Source organism: Myripristis murdjan, chromosome 17 (genome assembly GCF_902150065.1).
Source record: "Myripristis murdjan chromosome 17, fMyrMur1.1, whole genome shotgun sequence".
NCBI lineage: Eukaryota > Metazoa > Chordata > Actinopteri > Holocentriformes > Holocentridae > Myripristis > Myripristis murdjan.
In genome coordinates, this window is record NC_043996.1 from 8,794,803 (window position 1) to 8,810,830 (window position 16,028).

Below are 16,028 nucleotides of genomic sequence, written 5' to 3' on the forward strand. Positions count from 1 at the left end.
TTCAGATATGGCATATGTAGAACTATGTAACAAAACTTGGATACCACCCAATCCTGCCCACCACTTTGTCTGCCCTGTCTTGATGATGTGTGTTAGGCTGATGCTCTGCACTGTTGCCTCTAATTGTAGCTTCTTTTCACCATTTGATGCAACATGCACGCTGACGTGAGCATCATCGTCAGTTCCAGCACTGTCACTGTTACTAGTGGAACCACTGAAAAGGTCAATTAATTTTCTGCATAAAGCAACAAAATCTTTTTCTTCAAAACTTTTAATGCCCCACTTTCTCTTTTTTGTTGTTTCTCCACTAGTTGTTATGATGTCTGTTTGTCTCTCAGGGTGAAAACGGGGGCTACATCCACAGGTTGGAAGGTACCAAAGGGCAAAGGACAGAAGCTGTGAGAGACCAGTGGTTCTGGTCTTACCGGCATGAACCACAGGATCGCAAATTGATTGGCCCAGTGGGACTTCCCCCAATGTTCTGGATACCTCTATTATTATGAGTAATAAGTAATAAAGATTAGCCCACACCACCCTACCCCAATGTGTGCTAATGGAAATCAAGTCTTATTGTGAACCTTTAAGAATAGTTATCCAAACACCAAACATTTTTTTGACATAAGACTATTAACTCATTTTAAAATGTTACTTTACGCTTGTGTGATTTTATATTTTAAAGACTTTGGGTAAAATATATGAAAATACAGAAAATACACAAGTTTTGCTAGACAGCATGCCAAATGTTTGATGCAAAATATTTCAGAACTGCACTCCACACAGAACCTTGTACTCACAAACTCATAAAATATGTAGAACTCAACAGCAGCGTTGCAATAGCAATTACATTTTGAATTTAAGAAACCACAGGCCCTCAAGAGAAAATTAAACTGGAACCTTCATGCAAATAAAGGTCCATTATTTGCAATAAAATTAAATAATGTGGCTTATGAAACAGAAGGCACTCTCCCTCCCACCACCTTCTGATATTTCAGGTGGTTTGTCACTTCACAACAATCGGTAGCAGCATGTAAAGAAATGAAAGAGGGAATAGGACGAATAGTGCAAAGGGGTAACCGGGCCTAATCATTATTCAGAAAACAGTGCTGTAACTTCCAGTGTTAGGGGTGCCTCCCCAAATTTCTTTCCTTCCTCTTCTGTCTCTCCTTTCTCCCTCTTCTCCTCTGTTGGGTTGATCAAAACGTCACCTTTCCTTAGAACTCCTGTCTAAGCACCCGATCATGTTGCCATGGAAACCATTCACTAGCTGCCATATGCCTTGAAATTCACCCCCGCCTTCCTACCCCATTCTCTCTCTCAATATCTCCTCGCTTTTCTTTCTCCCTCGCTCTACCTTTCTGTTATTTTTACAGTTCTGTTCTCCACAGTTCTCCTCCCTGCAGGAAGGCCTGGCGAACAAACCAAACAATTCTTTCCTGTGTGCTTGATGTTGATCATAGACGTCACCACAGCACTGGAGCAACGGAAAAAGGGCTTTAGATTAAACTACCTGTTAAAGGCGGAATGAGTAGGATTTGTCGGTTGCGGTTTGTAAACACAACATTCAAAGTTGGCGACTCCTCCTTGGCTAAGTTAAACGCCGGCAGCAAGTTTTCGTTTCCTAGGAGGGCGATGGAATAAAAACTCTATATCTACATACTGTGTTTTGTGAAAATCCCTCTCATTTAAATCCATGGGTTCAAATCATATGGGCGTTTGATACCAGCATTTATACCAATAATATTGTTTTTGGACAGAAGCTACCAAGAGGCAATATTCAATGCCATTGTGTTTTCCGTGCAATGTCTTCTTTCTTACCCAAAATTTCAACTATTCCAATGTTTGTCCAAGGATTTCATGCTGGTCAGGGTAAAGAAAAAGCCTCTGACACAGTTTCTATGCAATCATGGACACTCTTAACTAAAACCTAGATTTTATGGTTAGAAGCAGCTCTTTGAAAAATGGTACCTATTCAATGGTAGGGAAACAACTACCTTTAAATTAAGAATTGAATTGAGCTGACAGACAACATTTTCAAACAACTTCCACTGCAGCTGCCAAGCTTACACCAGTACAGTGACCCTGTTTAGAATAGTGATGAACAAAACACAATGTTTCTGCATGCCATCCAACTGGTTGTGGGAAGTCTACATGTTTTACATTTGGCCAAGGGCATGTTCTCTAATGAGTAAAGGCATACCTCAGCAAAGGCCAAAGGATGTTTTCATCACACCATTGTTATTGATAGTGGAATAGCAGGTGAGAAGAAGGGCATGTGACACTTTGGTTTTGTTTACCAGAGCAAAGCCAGTACATGTTCCTGTTGAATCCCCTCCTAGGTTTCTGAGCCCTTCTCTCACCCAGCTGTGATGCATCAAAGCTTTTGAATGTCAGCATATGCTGGCTGCACTTTTTAAGCAACCAAAAGCAAAAAGGACAGCATCTTCATTTGAAAAAGAGTTTCTGCTGAGAGATTGCCACACTGTGCAGTACTTATAAAAAGGCTGATATTAACCTGATATGTACGATATATATATATATATATATATATATATACACACACACACACACACATATATATATATATATATATATACACACACACACACACACACACATATATATATATATATATATATATATATATATGTATATATATACATATATACATATATATATATATATATATATATATATATATATATATATATATACATACATATATATACATACATATATATATATATATATATATATATATATATATATATATATATATATATATATATATATACACATACATATATATATATATATATATATATATATATATACATATATATATATATCCATCTAAACATACACCATGATGCAGCAACAAAACAAGAGGAAACATCTGATAATGTCAATAAACCCAAGGAACATATAAAGAAGAAAGAGACTACATGTCATAGCAACAACATTACAAATTTGCACTGGTGCCAGACTTTGGTGCCACTAATATTAAAGTCAGTAGGACAGGCATGGAAAATGCCACTGCAAACCATTATACCCCTGCTGTTTGAACTTTGGCAGGACAGAGATTCAACTATATAACAAAACACACTTTACATAATGCAGACTGCTGATTTTGTCCAGTGTGTGCATTAGTTGTCCTTGTTACTGGCCTCAAAACATCAGGAGTCTGTCAAGCAGCTGCATAAAATCTAATGTGCAGCCACAAGCAGAAACCCCAGGGTGGGATGGGGGGACAATCCTGGGAAAAGGGATAGTTGTCCCCCCAAAAAATCATTAGAAACAAACCTATATAATTCTAAACCATACAATATATTTTGGAAGCACTTGTGTTAATTATTGACAGAGAACAATGTGTTTTAGGGTCAGAAAGATTGATGATTCTGACTATTGTATGTGTGTGAGTGGAGTGAACTCTACTTGATCAGTGGTAGCTTGCCCACCTCTAGTAAGTCATCACTCTGCAAAAATAGAATTGAATAAAATGAAGTGACAGACATGTTTCCTTACGACTCCTTCACTATTACTGTAAATAACCTGCACGCTGTCTCTCTCTCTCTCTCTCTCTCTCTCTGTGTGTGTGTGTGTGTGTGTGTGTGCGCGCATTTTTGCATTGGTGGCCCCCCAAAGAATTGCTTAAGGGAAATTTTTGTGTCTCTTCTCTCCCCCAACAAGGAATTGGAACATCCGCCCTTGCATGCAGCTCAGATCTTGCCAAACAATCCTAATGTTAGCCACATGCTGTTTTAAATTATACACTCTGATATACCAAATATCATCAAATTAGCAATAAACAAAGTATTCACAACTCTGACTCCTGACTGGAACCTGTCAATTAAGGCAGACATAGAGCAGTGGTAAACCCATTCAAGTGACAACTGCACCAAATTTTTTCCATACTTGGGCTCACACACAACTCAATGATATACTGTCCCTTCCTTCTTTAAACATTTCTTTAAAAAACAAAACAAAACAAACAAAAAAAAAAAAACATCACAATTCTCCCTCTCATTTCTCAGGTATATCCGTATTAAGCATAGATCAGAGGCATCACAGACATGGTTTACTCTATTTCCGTGCTACTGTCCTGAAATGCTAATTCTGTAGGACAGGCGCAGCGCTTAGGGACAGTACAGTCTGTATGCTCGAGGCGCTGTGGCTATGAATGTTGCCTTCCATGTTTATAGTAAAGTGAGACTGCTAAATTTTTAGAGCACTGGAAATAAAGACCCTGTTCAAAACGGCTTCAAACAAGCACATGTGCTCTGGTGCTCTTACATTAGTAAATTACAGTAATGAATAACATAGTGTTGGTGGAGAGTGGGAAGAGAGGGGTTGAAACACCTGAAGCAGCAATTTATTCATGAGCCAACTAATTAGTGCTTTTAAAGACTGGGTTAAAAGTGTGTCTGTCAACCTCCCATTGCTAAAATTCTCAAATATGCAATTCTTAATGATGGCACATTAAAACAATCTGCTGACAAGTGAATTTTAAATATAATCCAACTTTTGCTCCTTCCTGGTTATTTTGTCATGCTTAAAGCAGAGTGATTCTGAAAAAGTCATACCAAAGCACAAACTTGTTTTTTAGGTCATTTCTTTCCTTTAATCTATATTATCATCATTTGGGTATAAAACTCTTCATGATGATCTGAGAACCAGAAGTGCTTTCCATGTAGAGAGAGGCCTATCCAGTGATTTCTCCTGTTTCAAATGTTCAGTTTTGCTGCAGAAGGATTAAAAATTACTTTTACAAGTAAGAATGGGGGTGATCAAATCTCATTCCTAGAGCCCCTGCCTTGCATCAGCTCACCTACTATGAGCCTCCAAAATAAATGTTTTTAGTAAGTGAGCTCTACAGTAATGTTAACATATTGCTAACATATTGTTGCTCGTAAGAGCTGTAGCTCTTTCATTTCACTTTGCTGGACAGGTGATTGGTCAGGTGGAGGGTCCAGACAATGTCACCCTACAAGAGGAAGTAAAGCCCACCCAGCCCTGCTGGAAGGGATCACTGTAGAAAATGCAGCCCCTAAAACTCCATTATAATACAATTATTGACTTTTAGGAACACACCAAAAAGCACTGACGAGTCTTTGCTCTCGTGAGACCCAGGTTAGTATGACTATATAACTACATTAAGCTACACTAAGAAAGCACTTTCGACAGTGTGAGAGTCCAATTAATAAGTGAATTGTGTGCTCACTGAGCTTGGCAAAATGTCTCTGACATCCTACATGTACAATAATTAGATGTCTTTGTAACATGTTATGATGGGAATGTGTGATGGCAGTTTTAATTACTCAGGGGCAGCTCCAGTCCATTGTACTGAACTGAATGACATTCCAGGTGTTATGTGAGGAATGCATGGACTTGCTTTGGATAATATGACCAATATATACATTCCCTGTTTCCTAGTGCTGCACAAGGATTAAACTGCAAAATTCATGGTGGGTGTGCATAATATTCTTGCTCCACCAATTTTGTGTTGCATTCACTTTGACCAACAGCAGAGAGTGGCTGGCTGTCATTCACACGAACAGTGCTGGTGAACCTGAGATGGCTACCCCACCATTTTCATGATGATGTCATGTATTGCACTTTCATTATAAGGTGTATGTGGATTTTCATGCACCAAACCAATTACCATTCCGCTGACAATATCAAAGCCTGTGTGGTAGCGTTCTTAAGTGTACCAGCCAAATTATTGTTCAAGGAAGCTGATTTGAATGGGAGGCAGTTAAAAGCTGACTTCCTTCCAAGCCTCTGTCCCAAATGAGCCAGTCACTGTCAAAGCAAATACAGCTGGAGACTCTCTCTCACAGGCCAGCTTTATTGCCTCACCTCCAGCAGAATTTATGACACAACACCAAAAGGGTAAATTTCTAATAATGTCTCTGGGCTTCCCTGACACTAACGAGTGGCTGCAGCCCTGCAGCTAAAATTTACTGTTATTCACAGCATCCCCCCCATTTCAAATTGCTTCTTAGATGCTTCATAGAGAAGCAATTTGGCGAGAAGAATGCAAGCTACTGTAAAAGGTAGGAAAAAAGTAGACGTTTGAATTGAGCTTGTCAAGACTTCAGACAAAAAAAAAGCAAGTCATATTATAGAAGTCCTTTTTTCTCTCTCCAAAATCAGGCCTATAGATGCTTTAAGGTTTCATCATTAACTCGATCCTTGAAAGCATCCCTTTAAGATGTCCAACTGATCTCACTATTTAAATTATTTTTTTAAAATCCAACTAATGAACTACGATCAGCTAAGGAATGCATTCCGGGGATTTTCAGTACAGTCACCACCAGGAATCACAGGTGGGTGAAGTGGTATTTAGACAGGTAGAATACTATATCCTGATGTTTTTTGTTTTTTTTTTTCAGTCATAAGCTAAATGAAAAAGTAGAAGCTGTCAGGTTATATTGCATTACATGTTTTTTACTGAATAGTTTTTTAAAGAATAATTAGATTGCACAAAAACAGCTGTAGGCTCCCTTACTACTTGTAAAGCAACACAAACAACAACAATCAACAGGCACTTGAGCTGCCCACTGTCCTGCCAGTATTTCTAATTAATATGCAAATTTGTGCAGCAAGGTGCTCCAAAATCCAATCAGATCACCTACATTATAAGGCGAACCTGTGGCAGACATATGAAGTTTCTACCACATATTGTTGTACAGTAATTGCATTAACTAATGTGCCTACAGAGACAGGCAGATGCACGCCACCATGTCAGCATCATGTCTTGCATGTACCATGGTGGAGGAACATGAAAACATGCTGGGAGGAACCATGTACAACATTCACAAACAGCTATAAGGCATACTCAAACGGCTATAGAGTCCGTTAGTGTGTAAAAATGAACACGATAAGCACAACAACAGCTGATCAACTCCTTACATATGCATAAACTCAACTGTAATTGCAAGCAAGCCTCTTGTTTACCATAATGCTATAAATGTTGGGTTTAAATTTAATTGCTGCATTGATACTAATAGTGTTATGTAATTTTAATGTAAATTGCCCTTACTTGCTGAGAAGACACACAACAAGTGAATGCTGTGGTTAGTAATTCAATGCTGACACTCCTTATTTCACTTGAGAGGTAAAAAAAAAAATCAAGTAATGAAGCAAAAACAAACAATAATAATAATAATAATAATAATAACAAATAAATAAATAAAATCCTGCAGCGGCTCAAGCGTTTGTGTTTGCTACTTGCACCATGAATGCAGAATTGTATTGAACACTCCCACGAGTGAATTTTCATTAAAAGTTTCTCTCCCAGAGTAGAATGCTCACTAAAGGAAATGTCAGACACAAATTCAGTGTCATTAATATGCGACAGGGGTTCTAAATGATATGTTTTGCTGTGCATTTGCCTTTACTTATTTCCTCCACTCCATAATGAATTAATTGTTGTCAGATAAGATGTTTAGGTGATAACTATTCAGTGAGCCACCACGGTCTCATGGCAGCAGATAAAAGATCAACACTCAGAAATGTAAAGATATGATAATTATAGCAGTAGCTATTATTCAATCAGTCAGCCAGTATTCCCATCATGCATATTTCTGTTAATTATAATGTATTAGCATTGCAGCCTTCCCCACGTCTTTTCAAATGTTACAACTTACAACTTAATGAATATATCATGATCGTAAGGAGAATGAAACTTCATTGTGGAGTAATGAAATGGTGATTCACTTTTGTACAGTTTATATATATATATATATATATATATAGTTCTATTGGCTACCTCTGGATGCATTTTCCAGTACAGATTAAACACATATGAAACTCTGCCAGGACCTTCTCTTTGTGTCTGCCCGTCTCGGCTGAAGTCTCAACAAGGGAAATACACACTCAAAGTGTGGAATTAACCTCATCCACTTACGGCAGCAACTATGGATGCGATGTCAAGCCTTGCTTTGCTTTGGCTTGACTTAGTTTGATTTGGTATGGCTTAGTTTGACCTGTACTTTTTTGAACACATATGAACAATGATTCGTCTGGCTGCCTGCAAGTCAGCTACTCTATTAAAAACCCAATCCAAAAGTCATGCATTTAATGTGACAAAGACAACACAGTTAATACTATTTCACTGTGTTTGGGGTCATTCTAACTAAGAGGTAATATGGCAATTTGCATCTGTTATACATGGTAAGATTAGATAAAACCCTTGATGCTGGATTTGAGGTTCAGCCAGAGAGTGACTGGATGGAACTATCTTGCATGGTTTATTCCATTTTTGTATAAAAGTGTAAAAGTTACTCATAAAGTTTGAATGGTTTATTCATGGGACCCTCAAAACTGCATAATTACTCTTGAGACATTCTGGGGCTTTACTGTTGGCCTTTTCTGTTGGTAAGGTGAAAACTTTCAGATAACAGTCTTGTGTTTGCAACTACCTGCTATACATACAAAAAGACATCTGAATTACTGCATGGAAAGGGGAATTGAGAAGAGAAAAAATGCAAAATACAATAAGCAAACAAAACACAAAAATAAAAACAGTGCAAAATAAAACAAAGGTGACACAACAATAAAAATCAGAAATAACAACACAGTCGTGGATAGACTGAAAAGCCTGTCTCCCGAGAGCTCAGCTGCCACCCCCACCTTCCACCCATCCCAGCAAGTACACACACACACACACACACACACACACACACACACACACACGCACACACACACACACACACACACACACACACACCCTGCTTTCTAACTGTGTTCCTGTTCATCTCTGACTTGCACCAATAAGGCTGACAGTAAAAGGTGCACAAGCAGGCCCATAGCCCCTAGCGCTAAATCCTCATACACAAAGTTGTCAGGACCAGGTGGGTAAATCTGACATTGAAAACCTCACACAGCTGCACAAACTCCTTCAAAAGCACACCAAGTGGGGCACATCACACAGTAAAGAGGTGGGCGCACAGTTAACTCAGGAGCGGCAGCAGGAGCTTGTTTTGAAGCGCTGCAGCTGGGTTTCAGCACCATGGACAGCGGCCAGCAAACTTGTACAATGCAAACTTTCCCTATCTGAGCCAAACACACTTTGACCAGCATCAGCCAGTGACTTGGTGTGGACTAAATTTGCTATACCAAGCACAAACTTGAGAGTGTGCGCTGTCTAATTTTAATTCATCCTAAGCTATTAAAGCAGGAACACATGCGAAGTGGCCAAAGAGACAAAAGTAGGCTATATTACACAGTATGATGTGTTTGTGTTTGTTTAGTAAGCTAACAAGTAGTTGTTTGCCTAACATCTACCTGTTAACTAGCTTATAACACTACCGTTTCATTAGAGACGTAGGCTAACCACGTGGGTAAGTTGGGGAGGATATGCAGATAAACGGGTTCATAAACCCATACATTTAGCCTCAAAAAATGGCCTCATAAATTCATGTACCGCTGGCTGAAGCCAAACTCAAGGGGGGGAAAGTACGAGTTTTGTTAGCACGGTGATGCTACACGGCCTGTTATTGCAATGGGACGTGCTAACATAGCACACTACACTGTTATCAATAACGCGCTAGGCTAATTATCAAGCAAGCAAGACAAATAAAGAGCAACGCATTACACAGGCTAAGCTTTCTGATAATGGTATGCGGCACAATGACATCTTCAAAACAATGTGAATACATGCTATTTAGCCGGGCCTAGGCTGCTACACAACTGCTCAGGTGTAATAAGGAGAGCGGGGGCTCTTTAATCCTCATCAATTAGCCGCTTAATGAGCCGCTGCGACCGTTGTATTTCAAAAACTCACCCAGGACGAAGAAAGGGAGCTCGGTGTTTTCCAGGTCGTCCACCACCACGATCTCCCCCGGAAAATCATTTCTGACGGAGAACAGCAGCTTGGGCTCGGAGGCCGACGGACTGTGCATGATGCTGAGGTCGTTTTCTCTCAAAAACGGCAGCGCCGACACCGTGACGCTCTTCATCTTGCACTCCGTGTCCTGGCTCTGGTCCTCGTCGCCGTTCAGACCTCGGACAAATGCCGTTTGGAAGGCCAGAAGGGTCCATGCGAGCGGCAACAGCAGCGATCTCGGCCCCATGTTGATGCTCGCCATCTCCGTCGCTTCGTTTCCTCTCTCCCCCCCTCTCTCTGTGTCTCTCCGTCTCTCAGCCCGGCGGATGGGAGAGCAGAGAAGTGAGGGGGGGTGATGCACCGGCAGGATCTCACAGCGTGGGAAACAAATGCCGCTTATTTCTCATAAATCACCATCTGATCAATCACATGGTTTATTCCATTTTTGAAGATACAGCACTGAGGGTGCCTGTATATGTGTATGTCTATGTTTAAAAACTCAGTGTTTGGAGCCCCTTCGTTGTTAATTGTATGATAAACTCTCCAAATGGCTCTGTAATGGCCAAGCCTGGATTCCAGCAAGGCATGCAGGACATCCATAAAAGCTCTGGGGTGTCCCGGTTCACCCAAAGTACCATGGAGATAAATCTGTCATTGAGTTGTACATGCTCAAACAAATTTGCATATCTCTTGCATATATCTGACAGCAGAAGAATGTTTCAGCATATTTGGGTTGACCACGTATTTATGGGGCAGATGCACAATTCACTGTAAGTGAATTTTGTGAGACTGTAACAAATTTAATAAATATTCCCACAGAAATATATTTGTGTGGCAATTTCATCTTACAATTCAAATATCAAACTTTAATGATCTGTGACTAAAACTCATGAGGTGATAGAGCAGCTTAGCATTCTCTAAACTGATTATATAACATCATCATAAACATTGTTAGCCGATTACTAATCTTCAGCAAGAATTGCGTTTTGAATTCTTGTTTAGATTAATGTCTTGAGGCTGTTTAGACGTGGTAGTGGATTCATAGGTCTGTTTCTAACAAAAATTAATAATACCCATGATGAAAAATAGTATCTAGACCAGTTAAATCCATATCTTGCAACTAATATTCTAGGTTCAGGGTAATGGGAACACTGTGACAACTGGAAATCCCTCCAGCTGTTCATTTCACAGTAAAAAAAAAAAAAATTTTAGCTCATTATTTTTTGTTTCCCACACTGAATCGGTCTCCTCTACCCAAAGGAATTCTACAACAACAAAATGAGTGCAGTAAGAACCCTGTTGATTTTGAAATGAGACCAAATTTTGCTGCAAATCCCTCGACCATTTCTTGACCAGACAATTGTCACTGGAATTTAAATGCCAAAGCCATGAGAAAAGAAGATTGTTTTCTACGTCACCACTGTCCATCCGTTTAATATTAAGCTGCTCTGCGGTTTGCTATTAACCACCATCTCCCTGCCTCCCTCTTCCTTCAGTAAGTACTTCTTTCCCTGTCAAAAACAGTTTTAAAGGCAAAACTAGGGCAATGATGTGACTGAAAGTTAAAAAAAAAAAAAAAAAAAAAACAATGATATGGAATGACCCTGGCCATAGATAAAATAAATAAAATTTTAGAGTGATTAAGGAGAATAAGTGGGATAAACAGTCCCAGACTTTCATACATTTATTATTGACGATGGGACTGGTGGTCTTCTGAGACATGGGTGTTTGAAAATTCATCAATATTCAAATAAGATAAAGTGTTTTGGTGACGTTTTGTTTCCGGCTGTGTTTACCCTTATATTTTCTCAAGGTGTTTTTGCAGTAGAACAGTGCAAGCAGAATTAGGAGACAGTAAAGGTAACTTAGCAATTTCATACGGTATTGGTGCAGGCGCCTTGTGGCTCCTAAGGGTTTGAGGATTTTCACACAATGTTTCACCATCAAATGAAATGCTACAACAAAGTTTCTTTCTATCTTGTGCATATAGCAAAGGCAGTTTTGGAGTTAGAGAGGCTGTCCTTCAACCAGACGGTCAAGCTTTCTGACCTCTTCCCTGAGGAAGAGGGCAAAGCAAGAGAGAATTTTCCTTGCATGATTAATCAAATATCTGTTGATTAAATATTCTCCTTTTCAATTGCTTTAGAAGCATCACTTAGTACTTGTTCAAACTGTAATTTTTCAGACTGCATGTAAGATATTATCTGATACTCCCATAATTCATTGGGAAGGACTGTAATGGCAATTGTCTTAATAGAATTGGAATGAGACCCCATGTATTTCACATTGATATACAAAAAAAGAGAGAGAGACTGGCTGGAGCACAGTTGTTATAGAAAGTCTCGTCAGGATTATGCAGGGTTCCTATGTTTATGATTAAAGGGCAACGGAGACAAAGTCGTTGGAGAGAGAATGAAAAAATAGGATTGTGTGTATGTGTGCGTGAGTGAGAGAGCAGGATTGCAAGCAAGAAATAGATGAAATTTCGATACGAGCACTTGCATGAGTTCTGGGTTGTGGCTGATAATCAAAAGCAAGGAAAGATGTGGTGGGGAGAGGGGAGGGGAATATAGTCAATGAAGGTTGAAGAGACAGAGAGAGAGAGTGAGAGAGAGAGAGAGAGAGAGAGAGAGTGAGAGAGAGAGAGAGGGAGGGAAAGAAAGAAGAGAGTGCATACATCTGGGGCTCTGACTAGCAGGTGCAGTGGTGGTGGGGAGGGTGGGCTGTGGGTCTGATCAAGAGAAAGATCTCACTGTTTAATCTTGAGACTCTTCCAGTTGCCGAACTAGCAAGGCTTCAGCCCGCTGTATGGCTGTTCTGTGATTAGGAGCTAACAGATTCATCTTTTCAGCTCTCTCAGTCGCAGCCTCGGCATGGGCTGCAAAGTTGATTACGGCGTCGACGAGGCCTTCGTCACAGAGCAGTTGGAGCTCTAACAACTGCTTTGAGGCATCATGCAGCACTTTAGTTACAAACACTTCTCATGCCCGATGTATGACGCAAAACATGGCACTTCAGTGAGCAGCATGCTGACTGATGGTGGAACACGTTTTTTCAACCTGTTTACACAAATAGACTACTTTAACATTTTTTCCTGGCTTTTTAACTGTTAGTCTTTTGCTTTTACCCAGTCAATTCACAGTGTGCTCCTGTGATGTGCACATCTATGTAGTGGACAACTATTACAGTGATGAAATACTGGTGAAGAAAGTGTGAATTCTCTGAAAGGTCATTTTCATTTTCATAGTGGAATGAATGGAAACCAACAGCTGGATAAAAGGTATAAAAAATAACTGAGCTCGGAAAAACAATTACTTTCTTTGGGAAAAAAAATTGTACAAACATTTTCTAGAACAGAATATAGACTGGAGGAGGTGCAGGCTTACTTCAGTCTCCTCCCAGTCAATTGCAGTGATTTGTACTCATAGACCAGGTAAAACAAAGTAATGTCTCAACACTGTTTACATCATTAAAACACTCAAGGATGTGTATTTTGTTGTAGATGTCACAAATGAGAATATGTTCTACCCCACGTTGAAATGTACAGTTGATTTTCTTTAGTTTTCTTATGGGCAAGACAGCATGCTGCACTGTAAAGTACTCGCTTTTCTCTTTGTGGGAGACTATGTATAATGAACACTATGTTTAAATTGGACAATGACGCATTTGTCAACCGCCTAGGAAATGGATGCAGTTCACCATTATGTCATCGCTAACTGGATAGTCAAGCCACACATACAGTATATATGAATAGTACATCTAAAGCAGTCTGAATGCAATGGCCGCTGAGGGCTGATTTCATCAATAGGAAGCCAAATCCGTTATAAGAACCTGTGCATTTAGTATACTAAGAAAATAACAAATCAAATTCCCTAAAAAGAAAGCTCTACCTTTTCCTTTTTTTTCTCCCAGGAAAGCTGCTTCTTTTTGGTGAAGGAAATAGCTTTTAGTCAGCAAATCTTTCAAAATTAGGTTTGAATGTGGCACTGTAGATGAATACATTATTGCTGTGCAGTGCAGTTTTGTAAAGGCACTGAATAAGTGAGGCTAGTTTTGCAGGAAACTCAGGCCCCAGTCTTCTATATTTTAAGACTTTTTGTGCTGCTCCAAATGGAAGTCTCTGATATTGTATATGGTACTACCAAGGATGATAAGCTTTTTTGGCATGGACAGAATACTTTAACCCTAATTAATATGTATGCACACTGTGCAGGGGCGCCGTATATGGGGGAAAAGTTAGGACAATTCCAAGGGCCCTTGCATGACAGGGGCCCCAAAAAATAGGTAAAAACTAATATAAAATTATTAAACCATCATCGAGTAAATAAATATATATTTTTTTCATGGGGCCCAAAATTCCTGGCGGTGCCCCTGACACTGTGAAAAGGAAGGGATAAAATGACTTCCTATGCATGACATACTATGGCCATACTAAGTGCTAGTTACCACTGTTCTCTGTGCTACTGTTGTATTGTTTGTGCTGTTCTTTGTGGATCTGGACCTCTAAAGTCATGTGCAGTGTCAGCTGATCATTGAGAGCTGAACTGCTGCAACTGCCTGCAGAGCGAGCGATTGCCATGGTAACCAGGAACTGGTTGACTACTGAAATTACCATAAAAAATAGATACTGTATAAATCCCTGGCTAAAAACGCCATTTGGAGAGCTTTATTCACACTGAGACCCTTCAGGCATTTACTGTATGCGGCCAAGCTCTTGCAACCTCAGCAACAACAGCGCTGTCTATCCAGTTATAATGTCATCATCAAAGCATCCTGCGCTATGATTCCTTTCATATGATGCTACCACTTGGCACTGTGCGTGTCAGTATTAAAAAGGAATTCAAAGAGCAGTGTCGGGCAGCAGAGACTTTATTACTTAAAAAACATGTTGGCTATGGAATTCTGTATGACATAACAAAATACAAAGTGATTCAACTAACTGACGGCTCTCCAACTAATGACTTGTCTGTTGTGTGCCAGTTGTGCTTCAAACCTTGTTCACAACCGTCATTTTGAATAGCATGGCCTGCAGGCAAGTATCTGCAAAATTAAATCAGTAAGGGTTCCAGATGTCAAGATGAAGGTGGGGATACCAAGAGCCACAATAACCGATAGTGATCTGAAGCAAGAAAAATGTATCCTCTCGGGCTTTATCTTTAGGAAGAGGCATTTGCTCTTTGCAGGAAAATATCCAGCTGAGAAAAGGTCACTTTGGAAAAGATGATTCCATATTTGAAATGAGGATGGCTGATATGGAAAGCTTTTGTCATGGAGCAAAAAAAAAAAAAAAGTGGTGAGCAATGCCCTAAAGATGGCAAACAATAGTGTTAAAAAGATGACTGAAGCTGATATGCTGAGCTTGAGACCAAATTGGAACATGCCCTGAATAATCTCAATATTGAGAGGGCATAGGCTGCTCTCAAAAACGCAAAGGTTCTGCTATACCAAGGAACATATAAAGAGGGAAGGGACAGTATGTTACTGAGTAGCATGTGAGTCCAAATTTGTGCAGAGTGAAAGCATTTGGTGTGTCTGTCATTGTTCTGGATGGGTTTGCCAATCCTCCACTTATGCCTTATTTAGCAGGCTAGGGCCCCAGTCAGGTGTCAGGATTATGAGTAATTTGTCTGTTGCTAAGTAGCCCATATTTAATATATTAGATTGTACATTTTAAACTTCCATGTGGCCAACATTAGCATTGTTTGGGTAGAGCTGGGCTTAACACTAGGCCTTATGCAGCTGCTGGACGGACTCCTGGGGCCAGATGTATTAACGCTGTGTATGCACAGAAACATGCATACGTTATTTTCTACACAGAAATTGGCATTTCTAAAAAAGAAAGTGCATACCCTCCTGCATGCTTGTGTTGCAGGATGGTGGAGCAGCGGTAGAAAATAACAGTTTATGCAACATTATTTTTGTAACTTTATTATTTCAAAATACTAAGTGTCCTCAATATCAAACTTTATTGAGTGTGTTTGATTTTGTACAAGCCTATGTTTTTATCCATATTCTTCTTCTTCTTCTTCTTCTTATTGTTCTTATAATCATTATTATTATTATTATTATTATTATTATGCATGAGAATACAGTATGTCCGTTGCACTGTGTCACACACAATACAGGTGGGTGGATTTATTTAGTGGCACATTTGAGATCAATTAATAGTCATTATGATGAGCACTATAAATAGGCTGAG

General features: G+C 39.5%; 1 protein-coding gene across 2 annotated transcripts in view; it reads right to left on the reverse strand.

The window, feature by feature from the left end:
• astn1 (astrotactin 1) overlaps positions 1–10,091 on the reverse strand; it is a 378,530-nt gene extending 368,439 nt beyond the window's left edge. For both annotated transcript variants that reach the window (XM_030073613.1, XM_030073612.1), the window contains exon 1: positions 9,788–10,091. In XM_030073613.1, coding sequence (XP_029929473.1) covers positions 9,788–10,091 — 304 coding nt within the window. The remainder of the gene's footprint in view (positions 1–9,787) is intronic.
• Between the last annotated feature and the right edge of the window lie 5,937 nt (positions 10,092–16,028).